General features: G+C 40.5%; 1 protein-coding gene across 5 annotated transcripts in view; it reads left to right on the top strand.

Annotated features, from left to right (window-relative positions):
• The window catches only part of PROK2 (prokineticin 2), a 102285-nt gene that overhangs the window by 17710 nt on the left and 63799 nt on the right, over window positions 1-20776 (top strand). For 4 of the 5 annotated variants that reach the window (XM_064275015.1, XM_064275014.1, XM_023548016.2 and 1 more), the window contains 2 exons: window positions 400-558; window positions 3671-3728. In XM_064275015.1, the coding sequence (XP_064131085.1) occupies window positions 410-558; window positions 3671-3728 (207 nt within the window). In that variant the 5' untranslated portion in view covers window positions 400-409. Of the gene's footprint in view, window positions 1-399; window positions 559-3670; window positions 3729-12632; window positions 15792-16300; window positions 16647-20776 lie in introns of those variants that run through there. The other variant, XR_002785720.2, reaches the window with a different exon arrangement.

Below are 20776 nucleotides of genomic sequence, written 5' to 3' on the forward strand. Positions count from 1 at the left end.
CACCAGGGCTCCGCCTAAAAACATTGCCATCTAATTGAATGCAACTCATAGTGACCCTATATGACAGAGTAGATCTGCCCCACCGGGTTTCCAAAGAGCAGCAGGTGGATTCAAACTGTGAACTTTTTGCTTAGCAGCCGTATCTCTTAGCCACTGCGCCGCCAGGGCTCCACCCAGCACCCCTTAAATAAACAAACACAAAATCCTTCAAGGGAAGAACAAAGAACTCTGGAGAGAAAAAAATCTGATTGGGTCTGATACGGAAGCACTCAATAAATGATGATTGATGGAATGAGTAAACGATGAATAAGGGTGGAAATAGCAGGACACGTGCCAGTCCCAACTCTTCTTCCCCTGAAGTTTCACTTTCTTCTCAGTGGCCTTATTTTCATCTTGCAGCCATGTCTAAATGTTGGGCAGAATTTGGTTGTGTACCTGTGTTGTCAAGAACTCTGGGTTCTGCTCGACGCAACTCTGTCCGGGGCCAAAAAGACAGAGACCGAGTTGGGGAGAAAGAAGAGCAACTTTTCTCGTTGCCCAGGCAATGAGACAGCCAGGGTAAGTGCCTTCCCAGACTGCTCCCAGGCAGCTTGCTGAGGCTGGTTTATATAAAAATATATATATATATATATATATATAAAAATATATATATATAGGCAGGATCAATTTCAGAATACAAAATAGTGCAGGCACAGAACATTTCAGAATGGATAAGCATTTTCTAAAACCTGAGTTTGATTCCCTGCACAGGAGGAAGTTAACCACTTTTGTTCATTAGATGTTAGCTTTCCACCCAATGGCAGAGAATTTACCAAGCATGAGGCGGTTAATGGGCTAATGGTTATCTGGAGTGCCGAGATGGGGAGTAGGACCAGTTTTAGCCGTTTTTCGCCAGCCATGGCTCTTTCTCTTCAAGGAGATTCTGAGGTAGAAAAGAAATAACTCCAGAAAACGGGCTGGGTGAGGAGCTGTCCTGAGGCTAGGAAAAAATGGCTCTATGGCTCTAGCCCTGTCTGACATGTAAGACCCTCTGCAACACCCCCAAAGACGAAAGAAAGAAAGGTAGCAGAGAGGACTGTAAATCTTCTCCAGGATTTAAACATCAGGAGCCTTGATAGCCATACAACCCACCAGGGCTAAGCCCATCTCTCTGGGTCTCCGTTTTCTCACTCATGACATGAAAATATCAACACACACCTCACAGAGTTGTATATGTAAAGCACCTTACGGACCCAGCGCTAAAACTATTACCTCTGATCAAGTCATCTTGGCCACTCAGCCAGCAGAAAGCCTGTAAGTGACTCGCCCTGCAATATCAGACAAAAGGAAGTTTGCTAATGTACAGATACAACAAAGCCTCCCTTTGGCAATCTTTTGAAGATTGTCAGACTGTGACAAACAGTGAGAGAAAGTAAATTAGATAAAGACTTAAATAACGTTCCTATATTATAATGAGGGTCATTGTGGCTCAGTAGTAGAAATTTTCTCCTTGCATGTGGGAGACCCACTTCGATTTCCGACCAACCCACCTCAGACACAGCTGTCTGTCAGTGAAGGCTTGCATGTTGTAATGACGGAACAGGTTTCAGTGGAGTTTCCAGATTAAGACAGACTAGGAGGAAAGGCCTGGCTACTTCTGAAAAAGCCACCAATGAAAACCCTATGGATCACAAAGGTCACATCCCATTGCGCATCAGGTCACATGAGCCAGGAGCAGACTCAGCAGCCAGCAACGATAACAGCATATTATAATATAGTCATGTAAGGGTTTTTATTTTTCAAAATCTGAATAAATAGATCAGTTTGAATTTTTCTTACCCTCCAAGCAACTACATAGACCAAGGTTTTTGTTGTTTACCGTAAAGACCTCAGTTCAACATTTGTTGAAATTGGCATTGACCCTAGAGAAAATTTCTTGCTGCTTAGGAAGTTCTGTTTTTTTCTTGTTTTCAGGCATTGGGTTTTGTTTTAGTGCGAGAACGATAATGCCGTTACCTAAAACTGTCCCAAATAACGAGGCAGACCAAATTTAGCAAGTAAAAGATGCCCAGTTAAATTTGAATTTCAGATAAGCAACGAATAATGTTTTAGCATAAGTATGTCCTAAATACTGCATGGGACATACTTACACTAAAAAAAGACTTCGTTGTTTATCTAAAGTTCAAATTTCAGTCGGTAAACTGGATTTAATCTGGCAACTCTGTCTCAGAAACTGGGCCTGGCTTGAGGGTGCTTCTGTGCCCTCAGCAAGAGGCTGTGGGTTTTATTTTCATCATAGGGCCAAACTGAGGAACTGAAGGGAAAGAGAGAGGCTCCAGATATTCTTAGAATGGAGATAGAACTTGGCTGTCTCAAGTGGTAAGGGGCAGGGGTTGGTCATGTGGGACTCTGTGTCCTGCTCTCCCTCTACAAGGTACCACCCAAGCAGAATTATTTCCTCATCCGGGGACTTACCCTGACTCAACACAAATCACAGATCTGACTACAAGAAGCCAACTGCCTATACGTTAACGTTTCATACACTTCTATGTTTAATATTGATAAGCAGCAAATAGTAGTAAAATACAGCCTATTCTTTGGTGGGGTCAAAGTGTGACCATCTGAAAAGATAACTTTCCTTCCAGCTATGTAATTTATTCAGCCTGTATGCTGAGCAAATAATCCAAGAAGCTGGACTATAGGAAGAAGAAAGGGACATCAGGATTGACGGAAGACTCCTTAACAACCTGCAATATGCAGATGACACAACATTGCTTCCTGAAAGTGAAGAGGACTTGAAGCACTTTCTGATGAAGATCAAAGACCACAGCCTTCAGTATGGATTACACCTCAACACAAAGAGACAAAAATCCTCACAACTGGACCAATAAGCGACATCATAATAAACTGAGAAAAGATTAAAGTTGCCAAGGATTTCATTTTACTTGGATCTATAATCAACACCCATGGAAGCAGCAGTCAAGAAATCAATGTATTGCATTGGGCAAATCTACTGCAAAAGATCTCTTTAAAGTGTTAAAAAGCAAAGATGTCACTTTAAGGACTAAGGTGCGCCTGTATTTTCAATTGACTCATGCATGTGAAAGCTGTACAGTGAATAAGGAAGACCAAAGAAGAATCGATGCCTTTGAATTATGGTGTTGGCGGAGAATATTGAATATACCGTGGACTACCAGAAAATTGAACATCTGTCTTAGAAGAAGTGCGGCCAGAACACTCATTAGAAATGAGGATGGCGAGACTGCGTCTCACATACTTTGGACATGTTATTAAGAGGGACCAGTCTCTGGAGAAGGACACCCGCTTGGCAGAGTAGAGGGTCAGCAAAAAAGAGGAAGACCCCGAACAAGATGGACCGACACAGTGGCTTCAACAATGGACTCAGGCATAACAACAATTGTGAGGATGGTGCAGGACCGGGCAGTGTTTCCTTCTGTTGTATGTAGGGTCGCGATAAGTCGGAGCTGACACGACAGCACCTGACAAGGACAGCAACGTGTAACTTGAGTTTGGCTTATTTTATTTCACAGCTTTTGCGATCAAATAAAGCTGTTGTTTAAACTGGGTAGCAATGTTCTGTTTCTCTTTCTATTTGTCATGCTTTTTTCTGCCTATATCAGTCTTTGATGCTAATTCTATACTATCTTTATTTTTGCTATTTTATTTTTAGGACAGGAAATATTAGGCACCATGTAGCTGATGAGTGTGTTGTTCTGTTCCTTTTTCAGGTAAGTCCTGTCTAAATCCTTGTTATTAAAATAATAGTTGTTACTTTGGTCACGGTTTGTATAGGATACATTTTTATTTGGTTTCCATGTAATTTGAACACTTGGTTATAAATTGAGGCTGGGATGTTATAAAAATACCATTTCAAAGATGAGTTATTGAGTGTTAAATGGTAAAACGTTTTGAGTGAATTTTAAGTTTATTCTATTCGCAAAATACCAATTTAGGGTCATAAACACGATTCTGCAGAGCAATGATTCATACTTTCTGACAGCCAACAAAGCCACCACTAGAACATGGCACAGATAATAACATTACAAATATTCTTGGTTAGTAAATGCGAATAACTTTATTTTTCGTAAAATTTTGGTGTGGCAAAATGATGCCATTTATCGTTGAAGACACGAGATGAAAGTTCTCACAAAGCATTCTGCTAGAGTATCTGAATGGCTATATGAACTCCTTGCAAAGCTACCTCAAACTTTGTGTAGACATTTTAAATACAAATTATCAACTCTTTATATATTATGCATATTAAGTAGCTACATTGTGGTATAACAATATCTCAAAGGCACTTTACGTCTATCATTGTATTTCTCCCAGCAATCTTGCAAGGTAGGTATTATTGTTCCATTCTATAGATGAGGAAACTGAGGCTCGAAGATGTTGTGTAAAGTGTCCGGAGGCAAAGGGGCAGAGCTTAGATTTGAGCCCAGTTCTGGCTGGCACCAAAGCCCAAGTACTTTTCCTATGCCATATTGTTTTAATGAAAAGATTACTTGATCGTATAAAATTTGTATTTCTTTAAATTTCCTTCTTTCAAAAAGGATTAGAAGCAATATAACAAATATAAAAACAAGGCAATTAAAAATGAAAACAAAATGAAAGCTAGTTCAGGAGAGTGGATGTTACATTGGAATGAGTTAAATTATTTAGGTGGGTCCTGAAGTTAGCTCTGAGCATCCTAGCAGCCAGGTCTAAAAGGAACAGCGAGTTGATTTACATAGTTCTTATGTCTCAAAAAGCCAGTGAATAAGTTCATTTGCAAAGACAACTTTTTTCCTTTCATGAATCAGTGGAGAAATTTGTGGCCTGAGTTCTTTATTAGCAGACAATAGGTAAAGAAGTAGATATTGCTTTACGTAATCTTGGATCTTGTAGAAATGCAACTGGTTTCATGGCAACCTTGAAGGTGAACTACATTTGTGAGTATAAATTATGTTCATTTTAAAAGACAGATTTTTTGCATGTATAGAGATTTGATATACATGGCTATTTGTTATATAAGCTATCCTTTTTAAGAAAATAATTTATTATATACTTTTTGTTGTTGAGAATATACACAGCTGAACATACAACAATTCAAGAATTTCTACACGTACAATTCAGTAATAAGCCATCTTTATATGCTGAGAGGTTAGCATTAAATTACAATTCATTGAGAACATGCAGACAAAACGCTGACATAGTATGGCCCAGACAATGCTATTGGTGATGTAATCCAGCGGTCAGCAAATTTTTTCTTTAAAAGGTGAGGTAGTAAATATTTTAGGCTTTGCAAGCCTGTATGGTCTCCGTCGCAACTGTTCAACTGCTATTGCAGCATGAAAGCAGCTATAGACAAAATGTAAATGAATGAGTGTGGCTCTGTTTCAATAAAACTTTATTTACACAAACTGGCAATGGACTGGATATACCTATGAGCCCCTTGCTTAATATAATTGAGGATAGAACTTTAAGAATACATTCCTTCATCCTTCTGTCTCAAATACTAGATGTCCGAATGAACCTTGTATCACGAGAAATTCAAGGATGAATTATACGGCATGTGTGCATATTCTCTATTATTGCTTCATTACTTCTATGAACAGAAGATTAAGTGCTCAGCAACTAACAGAAACATTGGTGGTTTGAGTCCACCAAGAGGCACCTCTGAAGAAAGGCCTGGTGATCTACTTCCAAAAAATCAGCCCTTGAAACTAATGTGGAGCACAGTTCTACTGACACACACGGAGTCACCATGAGTGAGAATCAGATGTTTCTGGGTGTTTGTTTTACTTCAATGACCAGACAGCAAGAAGTAGAGTTTAGGTTGTGAAATATAGGGCTATAGGACATAACTAGGAGCCTCTGGGTGGCACAAACAGTTAAACGCTTGACTACTAGCTAAAAAGCTGGCAGTTCAAACCCACCCCGGAAGACAGGCCTGGCAATCTGCTTCCGAAAGGCCACAGCCTCGAAAACCCTATGGAGCAGTTGTATTCTGCACGTGTGGGGTCTCCGCGAGTCAGAATCGACTCAATGGCGACTAACAACAAGAGAACCCAACTGGCCAGGCTGTCCCTTCCCCAGAGGCTTCCAGCCCTGGGAGCTAAGGAGGAGAGGTGGAAATTTCCGTTAATGCTATGCTGTATACACAGAGGAAGGGGTGCCTTCTGTTAATCCTCCCACTCAGAAGAGGCACCTTTTTCTAATTTGTCCACTGGGAGGGGTGTCTTTTTCTAATTCGTTTAAGGGCACAGCACGTGCCAACAGAGGCCCTGTGAAAACCTAAGAACCTGACTTTTATCCTTCCCTTGTGGGCTGCCGCTCAAAAAGCAGTCGTTGCATGGCTCTTTAATAAGAATTAATTTGAGACCATAGGGTTTGGTGCCATATTCCAGGAAGAAGATGCTTAAGGCCTGAAAGATATTAAGGGGAGCTGTTAACAATTGACTGTTGCAACCAGAACATTGTAAGACTGTTCTTACCCCCTCTGATTTTGGTTTTAATGAAATGTCATAGGCATTTTAAAATCCTAGCCTTCACCAACTTCATATGGAAGGGAAAGAAGCTTCAGATAAGCAAAGCTTTACTGAAAAAGAAGAAGAAAGTGGGAGGCCTCACTCTACCTGATTTCAGAAGCTATTATACAGCCACAGTAGTCAAAACAGCCTGGTATTAGTACAACAACAGGCACATAGACCAGTGCAACAGAATTGAGAACCCAGATATAAATCCATCCACGTATGAGCAGCTGATATTTGACAAAGGCCCAGTGTCAGTTAATTGGGGAAAAGATAGTCTTTTTAACAAATGGTGCTGGCATAAGTGGATAACCATTTGCAAAAAAATGAAACAGGACCCATACCTCACACCAAGCACAAAAACTAACTCCAAGTGGATCAAAGACCTAAATATAAAGACTAAAACGATAAAGATCATGGAAGAAAAAATAGGGACAACCCTAGGAGCCCTAATACAAGGCATAAACAGAATACAAAACATTACCAAAAATGACGAAGAGAAACCAGATAACTGGGAGCTCCTAAAAATCAAACACCTATGCTCATCTAAAGACTTCACCAAAAAAGTAAAAAGACCACCTACAGACTGGGAAAGAATTTTCAGCTACGACATCTTCGACTAGCGCCTGATCTCTAAAATCTACATGATTCTGTCAAAACTCAACCACAAAAAGACAAACAACCCAATCAAGAAGTGGGCAAAGGATATGAACACACACTTCACTAAAGAAGATATTCAGGCAGCTAACAGATACATGAGAAAATGCTCTTGTTCATTAGCCATAAGAGAAATGCAAATTAAAACTACGATGAGATTCCATCTCACTCCAACAAGGCTGGCATTAATCCAAAATGCACAAAATAATGAATGTTGGAGAGGCTGCGGAGAGATTGGAACTCATATACATGGCTGGTGGGAATGTCAAATGGTACAATCGCTTTGGAAATCTATCTGGCGTTTTCTTAAAAAGTTAGAAGTTGAACTACCATACAACCCAGAAATCCCACTCCTCGGAATATACCCTAGAGAAATAAGAGCCTTCACACAAACAGATACATGCACACCCATGTTTATTGCAGCTCCGTTTACAATAGCAAAAAGCTGGAAGCAACCAAGGTGTCCATCAACGGATGAATGGGTAAATAAATTGTGGTATATTCACACAATGGAATACTACGCATCAATAAAGAGCAATGATGAATCTGTGAAACATTTCATAACATGGAGGAACCTGGAAAGCATTATGCTGAGCGAAATTAGTCAGAGGCAAAAGGACAAATATTGTATAAGACAACTATTATAAGATCTTGAGAAATAGTATAAACTGAGAAGAACACATACTTTTGTGGTTACGAGGCGGGGAGGGAGGGAGGGTGGGAGAGGGTTTTTTATTGATTAATCAGTAGATAAGAAATGCTTTAGGTGAAGGGAAAGACAACACTCAATACATGGAAGGTCAGCTCAATTGGACTGGACCAAAAGCAAAAAAGTTTCCGGGATAAAATGAATGCTTCAAAGGTCAGCGGAGCAAGGGTAGGGGTTTGGGAACCATGGTTTAAGGGGACTTCTAAGTCAATTGGCAAAATAATTCTATTATGAAAACATTCTGCGTCCCACTTTGAAATGTGGCGTCTGGGGTCTTAAATGCTAACAAGCAGCCATCTAAGATGCATCAATTGGTCTCAACCCACCTGGAGCAAAGGAGAATGAAGAACACCAAGGTCACACGACAACTAAGAGCCCAAGAGACAGAAAGGGCCACATGAACCAGAGACCTACATCATCCTGAGACCAGAAGAACTAGTTGGTGCCCGGCCACAATTGATGACTGCCCTGACAGGGAGCACAACAGAGAACCCCTGAGGGAGCAGGAGATCAGTGGGATGCAGACCCTAAATTCTCATTAAAAAAAGACCATACTTAATGGTCTGACTGTGACTAGAGGAATCCCAGCGGTCATGGTCCCCAAACCTTCTGTTGGCACAGGACAGGAACCATCCCCAAAGACAACTCATCAGACATGAAAGGGACTGGACAGTGCGTAGGAGAGAGATGCTGATGAAGAGTGAGCTATTTATATCAGGTGGACACTTGAGACTGTGCTGGCATCTCCTGTCTGGAGGGGGGATGGGAGGATAGAGAGAGTTGGAAGCTGGCAAAATTGTCACGAAAGGAGAGACCGGAAGGGCTGACTCATTAGGGGGAGAGCAAGTGGGAGTAAGGAGTAAGATGTATATAAACTTATATGTGACAGACTGACTTGGTTTGTAAACGTTCACTTGAAGCTCAATAAAAGTTAATAAAAAAAAAAAAATCCTAGCCTTATAGCTAGGGAAATTATATAATTTAGGTAATGAGTAATTACTCTCCAGGGGATCAAGTGCTCACTTTGGATGATAGATGGTGTGAAGGGTCTTGGATAGGGCACACTTGTTTTCTGACGGGATTCGCCATTAAACTGTGATCAGTTGTGTAATAATTGTGCTTAAAGCTTGCTCATTCTTCATCTGACTTCGACGAAACTTGTGTTGCAATGTGTTACGGAAAATGCTGGCAGAGACTTGTTTTGTTTACTTATGGGGTTAGCTTTATTAATTTTATTATTAAAAAATCTTCATAAAAATTAAAACAATAATGAAGTATATAAAGAAAATACTGAAATCCCCTATGGTTTCTGGCCTTTGTGCAATGCTGAGAAAGAAATATCTCAAGTCAAGGTTAAAAAATATGTAACTTTCTATTTTTTTAAGCAAATTTTTGTTTTGTTTTTTGTACTTAAATCTTTGAGTAGAATCTCTTTTTGAGTATGTTGTGAGGTAGGGATTTGACTGTCGCATCTAAATGGGCAAACAGCAATCAGCCATTTGTTGATTACTCCATTATATTTCAGTGTGCAGCACAAGTACTTTTATGTGTATTTCCCATTTGACCACACAGAATATTTAAAAGATATTAATCTCAAGGGTAAAGATTTAATTAAGTCAATATTTTTTACTAGAGCTGAGGCAGCAGCAGTTTTACCTACCATTCTCTTCGTATCATCTGTGTGGCATGAGAAAGGAAAAAAGGCAGATAACGTTTTAGTATTATTATGAAAATAGTTTTGACCTTGCAGAACTCCTAAGGGTCTCAGGGGCCCCCAAGGTTCTGCAGAACACACACTGAGAACTAGTGCAGCATACTATAAATCCCATGACAGTAAGAATTCTGTCTTTCTCACTTGTTGTTTCACCCTTAGTGACCCCAGAGGACAGAGTACAACTACCCCACAGGGTTCCCAGGGAGCAGCTGGTGGATTTGCACTGCCGACCTTTTGGTTAGTAGCCATAGGGTTAACTGCTGTGTCACCAGGGCTCTGTTATCATTTCCATGATAATAAGAATTCTGTCTTGCTTGTTGTTGCATCCTTAGTACTGAACACAGTCAAAAAAATAAAAACCAAACCAGTTGTCAAGTCAGTTCTGACTCATGGCGACCCCATGTGTTATGGAATAGAACTGCTCCATAGGATTTTCTTGACTGTCATCTTTATGGAAGCAGATCACCATGTGTTTCTTCTGTGGCACCACTGGCTGGGTTTGAACCGCCAACCTTTAGGTTAGCAGCCAATCGTACAGTGCTTGCGGCACCCAGGAACTTAACTCACATACACACACACAAGTAGGACTTCTAAACATTGAGGTACTTGTTGCCGTTTCCCCATCCTACCTGTATCAAGTCATTTTTGTTGCAACAATGCTGTATAAAAAGTAACCACAAGATCTCAGTGGTGTTTCCCAGCAAGCATTTACTAAACTCACAGATTCACACATTGTCTAGGGCTTAGTTCATCTAGGCTGGACTCAGCTGGGCAACTCTGCTTCTCACTGCAGGTCCGTTTAGCTGGGGCGGCTGTATTCCATTTGTCTCTCATCCTCCTTGGACCAGTGAGCTAGCCAGGGCCTATCGCAGAGCATTGCTGTGGCACAGACACAAGAGAGAAACCAGAAACACTCAAGACCTCTTAAAGCCTAGGCTTGGAATGAACGTATTCTCCCTTACACCCATGTATTTTTGCCAAGACAAGTTATAAGGCCAAGTCCAAAGTCAAGAGGCAGGCAGATACACTTTGCCTACACAGAGACTATGGCTAGGGTGTAGATGCCATGGGTGGGGATGGAGAATTGAGGCCAAACTACCTTATGACCAACTCATCTTAGTTTGCCTGGGCTTTTCCCATTTTTAACACTGAAAGTCCTGCATCCCAGGAACCCCCTCAGTCCCGGCAAACTGGGACGACTGATCATCCTAACTACTCCCCAGTTCGCTTCAACCTAGACGCAAGTTGTATGATATGGCAGTCAGCCCCATTTTAAAGATGTTCTCTTTTCTCAAACATTATAACTTTAAATGCAAGTACTCAGTAGAAAAGTTTGGGTTATAACTTGAGGGGGTGTCAAAAATGAATCCTTCACAATTATTTTAACCCTCCACTATAGAAGACATACTTATGTAAATGGAATCATCAGGTCACACATTAATATAATGCATTTTACTGTAACAGACTTTTAAACCATATACTAAGAAAATTTGATTTTAAATTTATGCATACTCTATCATTTATATGAGATAAACTATGGTAGCAACCTCTTAGAGTTTGCAAATATCTTTTAACATTTTCTTCAATTCAGTTCATTTTTATGTCATTCATCATAAAGCTGTGAAAACAAGATGATATCATTCCTGGCACCATATAATTATGTAACAACTCATTGGGCAAGAAAGAGCACATTTAAAGGAGTGATGTAAGCAAGGGATATTTTGGGGGGTATTAACAACCTTGGGTATTGAAGCTGAGAGACTGAGGCAAATTTATGGGGTTACATTGCATCTTTAGCAGTTAAAGCGCAAGAGGGAAATAATAAATCAGTTGAATAGTTGTAAGAAAATTGAATATTGTGTAGAAAGATTAACAGAACTACACAGAAATTGAGAGACGTATATGCCTGTTGCTGGGAATGGTAATGAGAATATGAGAAATGAATAGTTTTGCGTCGTCCTTGAAATATCATTACCTGTTGTTCGAAAAGGCACTTTCCCACTTGTATTTCTCCTTAATGTAATACATTTGTTTGCATCTTTGTTGGGTGAAATTGTTTGAAATATGTCAGAAATGTTCTTTAATTCCAGTTGAAAATAACAATGTTTCCAGAGTTCAAAAGAGACTTTAAAAACTCACTGGTGCTTAAAAACATGCCCTTTTTAAAAACATCCTATTGGAATCTAACGAATCTACTCTTGCTCTCAAATGAAGATGAATATTTATTAAAAAGATTGACTACCGCTACAAAAAAGGCGATATGATGGAAATGTATCAAGAATGAAATAACAATTAAATATGCATTATATTTTGAGGCTATTTTCACTCAATATGGTTCTTAGCACAAGTGATTCAATATTTAATGCAGGAGAATAAAGCTTTACAACTTCAGTGCAACAAAGATCTTTGTATAATGAAATGAAGTTGGCTGCCAGTACCCCATTTATTTTGAACAACTTGAATGCAGCAAAACCTGAGGTCAGCAAAAGTATGAGGATAGTCATATCTTTAATCGTTGTCTCGGCTCTAGGAGTTGATATAACTACTCGTTTTACAGATGAAGAAGCAGGCTCAGAGTGGTTTAGGCAATTTGTCCAAGAGCACGTAGCTTGTAAATGTCTTTGCTGGTACGGACACTGTGATCTTCTAGGTCCAAATCCTGTGTCCCTGGCATCTGTATCTTAGTGGGCTCTAGATCAGGCCAAAAATATACTCCCTCTGGGAGGTGTTCTCTGGCATCCTTCTGCTATGGACATCTCTTCCTTTTGTCTGTCCAGTATTCTTCTGATGAGAAACTCCTCCCCATTCCGTGTTGTTCTGGCAGAGCTGTCACCCACATGCTCTCATCACCCCCTCCCACATGCACACCCACACTCCTATGGGCCCTCATTCAGGGTTGTCCAATAGCTAGGTTGGGCCACTTATACCTGTGATTGCTCCGGTTGTAATTTTTTCCAAGAATTTAATTTTCCAAACTTGGATAAAAGAAGAGCTTAGTCACTCTCTCATTCTCTCTCTCTCTCCCTTTCATCTGTCTCAGATGATAAACTGTGAGCATATAGGCCTCAGAATGTCAGCTGTCATCTTCTCACCACCACCAGCCCTAGCTCCCCAATGCTGCTACTGAGAGAGACCTGTTTGCAGGAAAAGAATCAGGTAACACACAGGAGAAGCAGAGATAAGAGGTCAATGGAGAGAGACAGAATCCAGACGATTGTGTGTGCTTTGGACCCAGACACAGATCCAGCCACGGCCATACCTTCCAGGTGACAAGAGCAATACAGTTTCTTTTTGATTAAGTTAGTTTGAGTCAGATTTCTGTCACTGTCCCTCAAAGGACTCTTGACTACTACATCTCTCTTCTCTGTAGTTCCATAGCTCTTGGGACGTTTTTTTACTGTATGATACGTGTTCACACGTGTAACCTTCTTCCCACTGAACTGAGAAGTTATCTAGGAGAGAGACGATGTTGTATTTGTTTTATATGCACAGCACCCAGCACAGTGCCTAGAAAAAGTATTCATTTACGATTAGAGTCTAGTCAAACAAATTAACAAGAAACAGATAAGCAACCTAACAGAATATGGTAAATGGCGTGTTTAGGTACATTATAGAAGAGGAATCCTGAAAAAAATGCTCAACCTCACTCCAAACTAAAACCCATTATCATTGAGTCGAGTAGAACTGCCCCATAGGGTTTCCAAGGCCGTAATCTTTACAGAAGCAGACTGCCACATCTCTCTCCCGCAGAGCAGCTGGTAGTTTCAAACCTCTGATCTTTCATTTAGCAGCCAAGCGCTTAACTACTGCACCATCAAGGCTCCTTCAACCTCACTAGTATCCAGGAAATACAAGTTAAAATCACAGCAGCATATTTTGACCACCATCAAAAAAAAAATGGGTAAAATTTTAAATTCTAACAATAATAAGTGTTGGTGAAAGGTGGGGAAACACTTTCCTAGGCTATTTGTGTTGAATGTAACTTGGTGCAACCATGTCGAAGAGCAATTGGGCAATACCTAGTAAAGCTGAAAGTATGCATATCATTTCATTCTGTAATTCTGCTTCTAAAGACACTGTTGAGTATGTGCCCAAGGAAATGTGTACAAGGATCTTCATATAAGCCTCGCTGGCAAAATGGGAAACCATCTAAAATCTACCATCAGAAGAATATTAAGTAATTATGACTCAATCCCATAATGGAATACTCTAGGGCAGTTAAAATAAATGAAATGGCTCTCCATGTGTCAACATAGATCTACCTCAGAAACTTGATGATAAGTGTAAAATCAAATAGCAGGAGGACATGTAGAGTATTGTAACCCCAGTGGCATAGTGGTTAAGAGCTATGGCTACTAACCAAAAAGTCGGCAGTTCAAATCCACAAGGCACTCCTTGGAAACCCTATGGGACAGTTCTACTCTGTCCTATAGGTCAATATGAGTTGGAATCGACTCAGTGACAACAGGTTTGGTTTTGTTTTTTTTTTAATAGAGTGTGATACCAGGTACCCAGATGTTAAAAAAAAAAAAAAAAACCCGAGTAGGGCTCGTACACTATTCTCTCTAATTTTGATCATGTTAAATGTCCAATAATAAAACAAAACAGAATGAAAAATCATTATGTTGCTTACTCAGATATGTAGTAAAACATAAAAATAGAGACGAGAAGAATACCTGCTTGAAGGCTCTTGTTACCGCTGAGGAAAGAGGGGGAGGAGTACAAAAGAAGCTTCAACTGAATCTATAGTTTTTATTTCTTTAGGAAAAAATAATCTGAAGCAAAAATAGCAAAATATTAAGAGTCACTATGCCTAAAGGGTAGGTATTTTTCTGTACATTAGAAGTGTTTTTTTTTTAAGAAGAGAGTGGGTCCCTATGGAAAAGTTTGGTGGTTCCTTAGGAATTTAGACATAGAATTACCATATGACCCAGCAATTCTACTCCTAGGTGTGTATAGCCAAAAGAACTGAAAGCAAGGACTCACATATAACAGAACTAAACATCGCCTGGCCCTGCGCCATCTTCATGATTATTGAGCCCATTGCTGTGGCTATGTGTCAATCCATTTCATTGACGGTTGCCCTCATTTTTGCTTACCCTCTACTTTACCAAGCACTACATCCTTTTCTAGGGATTGATCCTTCCTGATGACATGTCCATAGTAAGCAAGACGAAGTCTCCCTATTCTCACTTCTATGGAGCATTCTAACCATACTTCCTCCAAGACTGATTTGTTCATTCTTACGACAGTCCATAATATATTCAATATTTTCTGCCAACGCCACAACTCAAATGCATCAATTCTTTTGCCTTCTTTTTTCATTGTCCAACTTTTCCCTGCATAGGAGGTGTCTGAAAAGACCACGGCTTGGCCTTAGTCATCAAAGTGACATCTTTTCTTTTTTAGAACTTTAAAGAGGTCTTTTGCAAAAGATTTGCACAATGCAAACTGTTGATTCCATGGACACTGATTGTTGATCCAAGTAGAATGAAATCCTTTACAACTTCAATTTTCTCTCCATTTAACATTATGTTGCCTGTTGGTCCAGTTGTAAGCATTTTTGTTTTCTTTATGTTTACTTGCAATCTGTACTGAAGGCTGTAGTCTTCAGTAAGTGCCTTAAGTCGTCTTTATGTTCGGCAGGCAAGGTTGTGTTATTTGCATATCACAGGTTGTTAATGAGTCTTCTGCCAATCCTGATGACAAGTTCTTCTTCATATAGACCAGCTTTTTGGATTATTTGTTCAGCATACAGTTTGAATAAGTGTGGCAAAAGGATACAACCCTGCTGCACATCTTTTCCAATTTCGAACCAAGTAATACACCCTTGTCGTATTCGAACAGCTGCCCCTTGATCCATGTACAGGTTCCACATGAGCACAACTAAACGTTCCAGAAGTGTTTCTATGTTAAGTGAAACAAAATTAGGTGTTTCTGTGTTGGGGAAGGCAATTCAGTATTTACAGATTTTTAATCATTACGGTCAAGAGACATCCCTTTTTACAAACAACTGATCCACATATTTAATGATAATAATTTCTCTTGTAACCCTGTGGCCTGCAACTGGTGAGGACCCAGGCAAGTGTAACCGCTGTTCTCTGACAATGTGCATATGTTGTGGGAGGCGAGACCGAAGACTGGGCTGTCTGTGTGGAAGAGAGGACGTTTGAGGACAGTCACCTGCACAGTAGCCATGGTGAGCGTCTTAAAAGTATAAGTCAGATCATGTCACCTTCTGCTGAAAACCTTCCTACGGCTTCTCTTCTTATTGAGAGCAAAACCCAAAGTGCCTTTAGAGTGTTATGCACTCTAGACCCCCACCCCCACCCCACCCACCATGTCCCTCCCTAACCTCAGCTTCCTCTACACCCTCTCACTGTCTCTGCTCAGTCACCCAGGCCTGCCTCTGTTTCTCCAGCAAACCAGGCCCATTCCTGCCTGGACTGTTCCTTCCCTGACGTGTGGATAGCTTACTTCTATAGTTTCTTCAGTCTTAGCTCCAACGTTTACTTCCTCTCCCCTGACCACACCACATCAGACTGCAACCCTCAGCCCCAGCCTGCACCCGACTCTCACCTATTCCATTCCCTGCTTCATTCTTCTCATGCTGTATACCACCCTCCAGAATTCTCTCTGCTTTAGTCATTTGTTTAATATCCATCTCACCCACCACATCACACTAGATTGTAAATTTTATACGTGCAGGGACTTTTGTCCTTTGTGATCACTGCAGTATCCCCAGGGAGGACAACCTGGCACACAGAATCATGAAGTCCCAGAAGGAAGGATCGCCAGTGAACCCAGAAGATGAAACAGAATATTACTTTATCCATTAAATCACTACCTTCTAATGGGCATCTGAGAGTCCCTCCTCTGTTTGGGTTCCTTCTTCCTTCTGAGTCTTGCAATCTGCCCTCTGCCTGTCTTTACCCTCTGCCTCACTCCCAGGGTTCCTGCTCCATCTTGGATGGAAAAAAATGAGGTCTTTCAGGCACCACCCAATTCTTTAGAGCAAAGCCTGTACAAACAAATAAAATTTTATCTCGGTGACAACAGCTGCCTCTGAGGTTTAACATCAGTGTGTGGTTTTCTTAGTTATCTAGTGCTACTGTAACAGAAATACCACAAGTGGATGGTTTTAACAAACAGAAATTTATTTTCTCACACTTTAGGAGGCTGGAAGTCTGAATTCAGGGTGCCAGCTCTAGGGCAAGGCTTTCACTCTTGGTTGGCTCTAGAGGAAGGTCCTTGGCTCTTTTGAGCTTCTGCTCCTGGGTGACCTTCATGTGGCTTGGCGTCTCTCTCCCCCTACAGCTCTGTTTGCTTGCTTAATCTCTTTTATATCTCAAAAGAGATTGACTCAAGATACACCCTACACTAATCTTACCTCATTAACATAACAAAGACAACCCAATCCCACATGGAATTATAACCGCAGGTATATAGTGACTATGTAGGACAGAGTAGAACCGCCCCATAGGATTTCCAAGGAGCAGCTGGTGAATTCGAAGTGCCAACCTTTTGATTAGCGGCTGAGCTCTTAACCACTGTGCCACCAGCGCTCCAAAGCCACAGGCATAGAGGTTAGAATTTACAACACATATTTTTGGGGACATAATTCAACCCATAGCAGTGGCTATGATTTTTAAATTCCTGCCTCTTTACTCTGTCATATCACAGACAGAAAAGATGACTGGGAAGCGGGGGTGGGGGGGAGACGGAGGAAATCACCATCCGGCCACATCCTTAATAGCACACAAACCGAGGCAGCTATACCAGACAGCAAAACGGGCAACTGTCTGTGGATCTCATGAGCTAAGTGTCACTAGAACAGGGACTTTCAAATCTCTTTGCTAGCTACCGACAGTGAGGAAAACATTTAACACTGACATGCAGTACACACATACACACCACTTATATTTCTGAAACAAAAGATTTATGAAATAATAACTATCATTATTTTGTGTGTTGTACTCTGACATTTCCATCCTAATCTATTTCATTTTAAAAGATGCCAGTTTTGATTTCTAATTTCATTTCATCACCCGATGGGTCACAGCCCACAGCTTCAAAGCCTCTGGCTTAGACCCACAACCTTGAGCTGGAATATCAGCCACACTTTTGCAGCCTCTCAGATGAATGTGAAACATAGAGTCGTTGTACACAGACAATTCCCTGCTTGATTAACACGAGTGTGGCCTGAGTAAACAATATACCTGTGGATGCATTTATTTTTAGACCTTTTCTAGAGAGTGGTGTTGCACTGAGTATTATTAGACACTTTAGTAGAACAATTAAAAGTGATTACGGTACCAGGTAAGATATTAAATATATGGGATATTTCTTCCTCATAGGAGCAGTTTCCAAAGCCCACACCAGTGGCGTCACTAAAGCTGGTCACCCAGTACGGTAACTCATGGAGTCACTCCCCCCACCGCCATGAGCTTCATCCTGTACCAGACCGTACAGAATTCTCAGTAATGTTTTTTGTACTAATGTTACTCGAAAATCTTAATTACCATATATTACTCCTTCTTTTCCTTTACTTACTACTTTATTCTCAAAAAAGTTATTGACATAGGTTCTCAAATACTAATTACTACAATGTTGTAGCTGAAACACCAGAAAATTTGACTATGAAAACACCAGCAATGATGAAAAGATGAAAACAATAGCGTGTACTTGTAGCGCCTGCAGACGAAACCACATGATTGGAAGCGTCATTGTAATTGGGTAACAACGACAGCTCTGACGAGAGTCAATGAGAAGGTTCATAAAACAAATCAGCTTAGAGTTTTAGCCTTGTAGGTATATTGATACATGTAAGCTGGGAGTACGAAAAATGTTTTTGTTGTTATAACTAATTTTAGATATTTTTATAGACAGCGCTTTGGTATCACCCCCTCTGACAGTGTCACCCAGTGCAGTCTCATGAACGTGTTGCTGAATGACTTTCACACTAAGTGAATTTACTTGGTTCATTCTTTCTTTTTCTGTCTCTCTCTTTCTTTCTTTCACACACGCACATATACACGCACACACACATACACACATACACACAGACACACACACTTTGTCTACCAGTAGCTCTTAGAATTCAGGGACTGCATTGGAGTAGAACTTGATATGGCACTTCATAAACTAGATACCAATCACCGAAAATGGGAATTACCTACTGACAAAGTACCAAAAGCTGGACAATGAATAAGGAAGACCAAAGAAGAATTGACGCCTTCGAATTACCATGTTGGCGAAGAATATTGAATATACCATAGACTGCCAGAAGAACAAAAAACTCTGTCTTGGAAGAAGTACAGCCAGAATGCTCCTTAGGAGTGAGGATGGCAAGACTTCATCTCACATACTTTGGACATGTTATTAGGATAGACTGGTCTCTGGAGAAGACATCATGCTTGGTAAAGTAGAAGGTCATCGAAAGAGAGAAAGACCCTCGATAAGATGGACTGATATGGTGGCTGCAACAATAGGATCAAGCAATAACAATGATTGTGAGGATGGCACAGGACCAGGCAGTGTTTCATTCTGTTGTACATAGGGTCACTATGAGTCGGAACAGACTCCAGGGCACCTAAAAACAACCTAACAACAACAACAAAAGTAGTTATACTAGTTGCCATTGAGGCATTTCCTACTCATGGCAACCCCATGTGGTTATACCCACTAAAAAAATGGTCGAGAGCTGGGGATCGCATGGAAATGGTACATACTCTACATCGAATTGTGCAAACAGACAAAAGCGGGTAGCTTTGAAAGGCTGCAGCTTGGCTCAAGTGGGGTTTTTATCTAGGGCCCTCCTGGCTCTGGAACCATCTTGTCATTTTCATATGCTGGCTCTGACCATGCTTAAATCAACACTTGAAGGAAACAGGACAAATGTTGTGATCCTCAATATAGAGTTGAGGAAAATGAGCCTCAAAGGAGTTAGTCGAGCTGGTAAAACTTTTCAACTGCATAGGGGACTCTATCCCCAAGACCATGTTCAAGGATATTGACTGCATCATTGCTTACAAAATATTATGCAGCTATTTAAAACAATGGCTTAGATTTAAATTTATTCTCTTGGAAGGATCACCATGATATGTTGTTATTTGGGGGAAGAAAGCAAGTTGGAGAGAAGTATGTATAATGTAATCCTACATTTTATAAAAAAAAAAATAGCACATTGCATTTGAGTAAAATTACTTATAGATGTTTGTATGAGCTTAGTGAAAGGTATAGACAGACACCTGTTGTTGTTGTCAGTTGCCGTCAAGTCGGCTCTGACTTATGGTGACCCACATACAATAGAACAAAACATTGCCCTGTCCTGCACCATCTTCAGGATCTTGGTATGCTCAAGTCGTTTATTGCAACCACTGTGTATTTTGAGTGTCCTCCAACCTCTGGGGCTCATCTGTCAACACTGTATTAGACATGCTGTGATCCATAGGGTTTTCACTGGCTAATTTTTGAAAATAGGTCACCAGGGCTTTCTTCCGAATCTGTCTTAGTCTGGAAGCTCTACTGAAACCCGTCCACCATGGGTGACCCTGCTGGTACTTGAAATACCAGTGGCATAGCTTCCAGCATCACAGCAACACGCAGTCCACCACGGTATGACAAACTACAGGTTGGTGGTGGAAACCAGGATATACCAAGTGATTACCATATTTTTACGTAAATAACACATATCTTCTAAGTTGGTTTGCCAACTACGTCCTTCCTCTTAACCCTCTGAGGTAGTTTCATAAGAGCACTACACTAATTTTTTGTACAGCAACATGTAAAAAAAATGGCATAGTGGTACTCACGAAAATACCCCGGGGGTGGGGCATGGTTGGCAAACAAACATAGAAGGCGCATTTTATTTGCATAAAAATACAGTAACAGTTACTTGAAGAGAAATGGGCTATAGAGGTAATCAATATATAATTTTATTTGTTTCAAAAAGCAGTATTTTTATAATTTTAAAAAATCTACCAAAGAATATTTAAAACAGTAAAAGAGAACCATCTTTCTTCTAGCTCTATTTTAAGCGAAGCGACCTTCCCAAGGTCACATAGGTTGAAAGGGGCAGCATGAGGATTGGAACATGCTTCTGACGCTGAAGTTGTGCCCTTTCCTCAATGGTACAGCTGTCTGAATCACGTATGTGTAAAACTTGGTACCCTTAAAACTCGT

Source organism: Loxodonta africana, chromosome 22, assembly GCF_030014295.1.
Source record: "Loxodonta africana isolate mLoxAfr1 chromosome 22, mLoxAfr1.hap2, whole genome shotgun sequence".
NCBI lineage: Eukaryota > Metazoa > Chordata > Mammalia > Proboscidea > Elephantidae > Loxodonta > Loxodonta africana.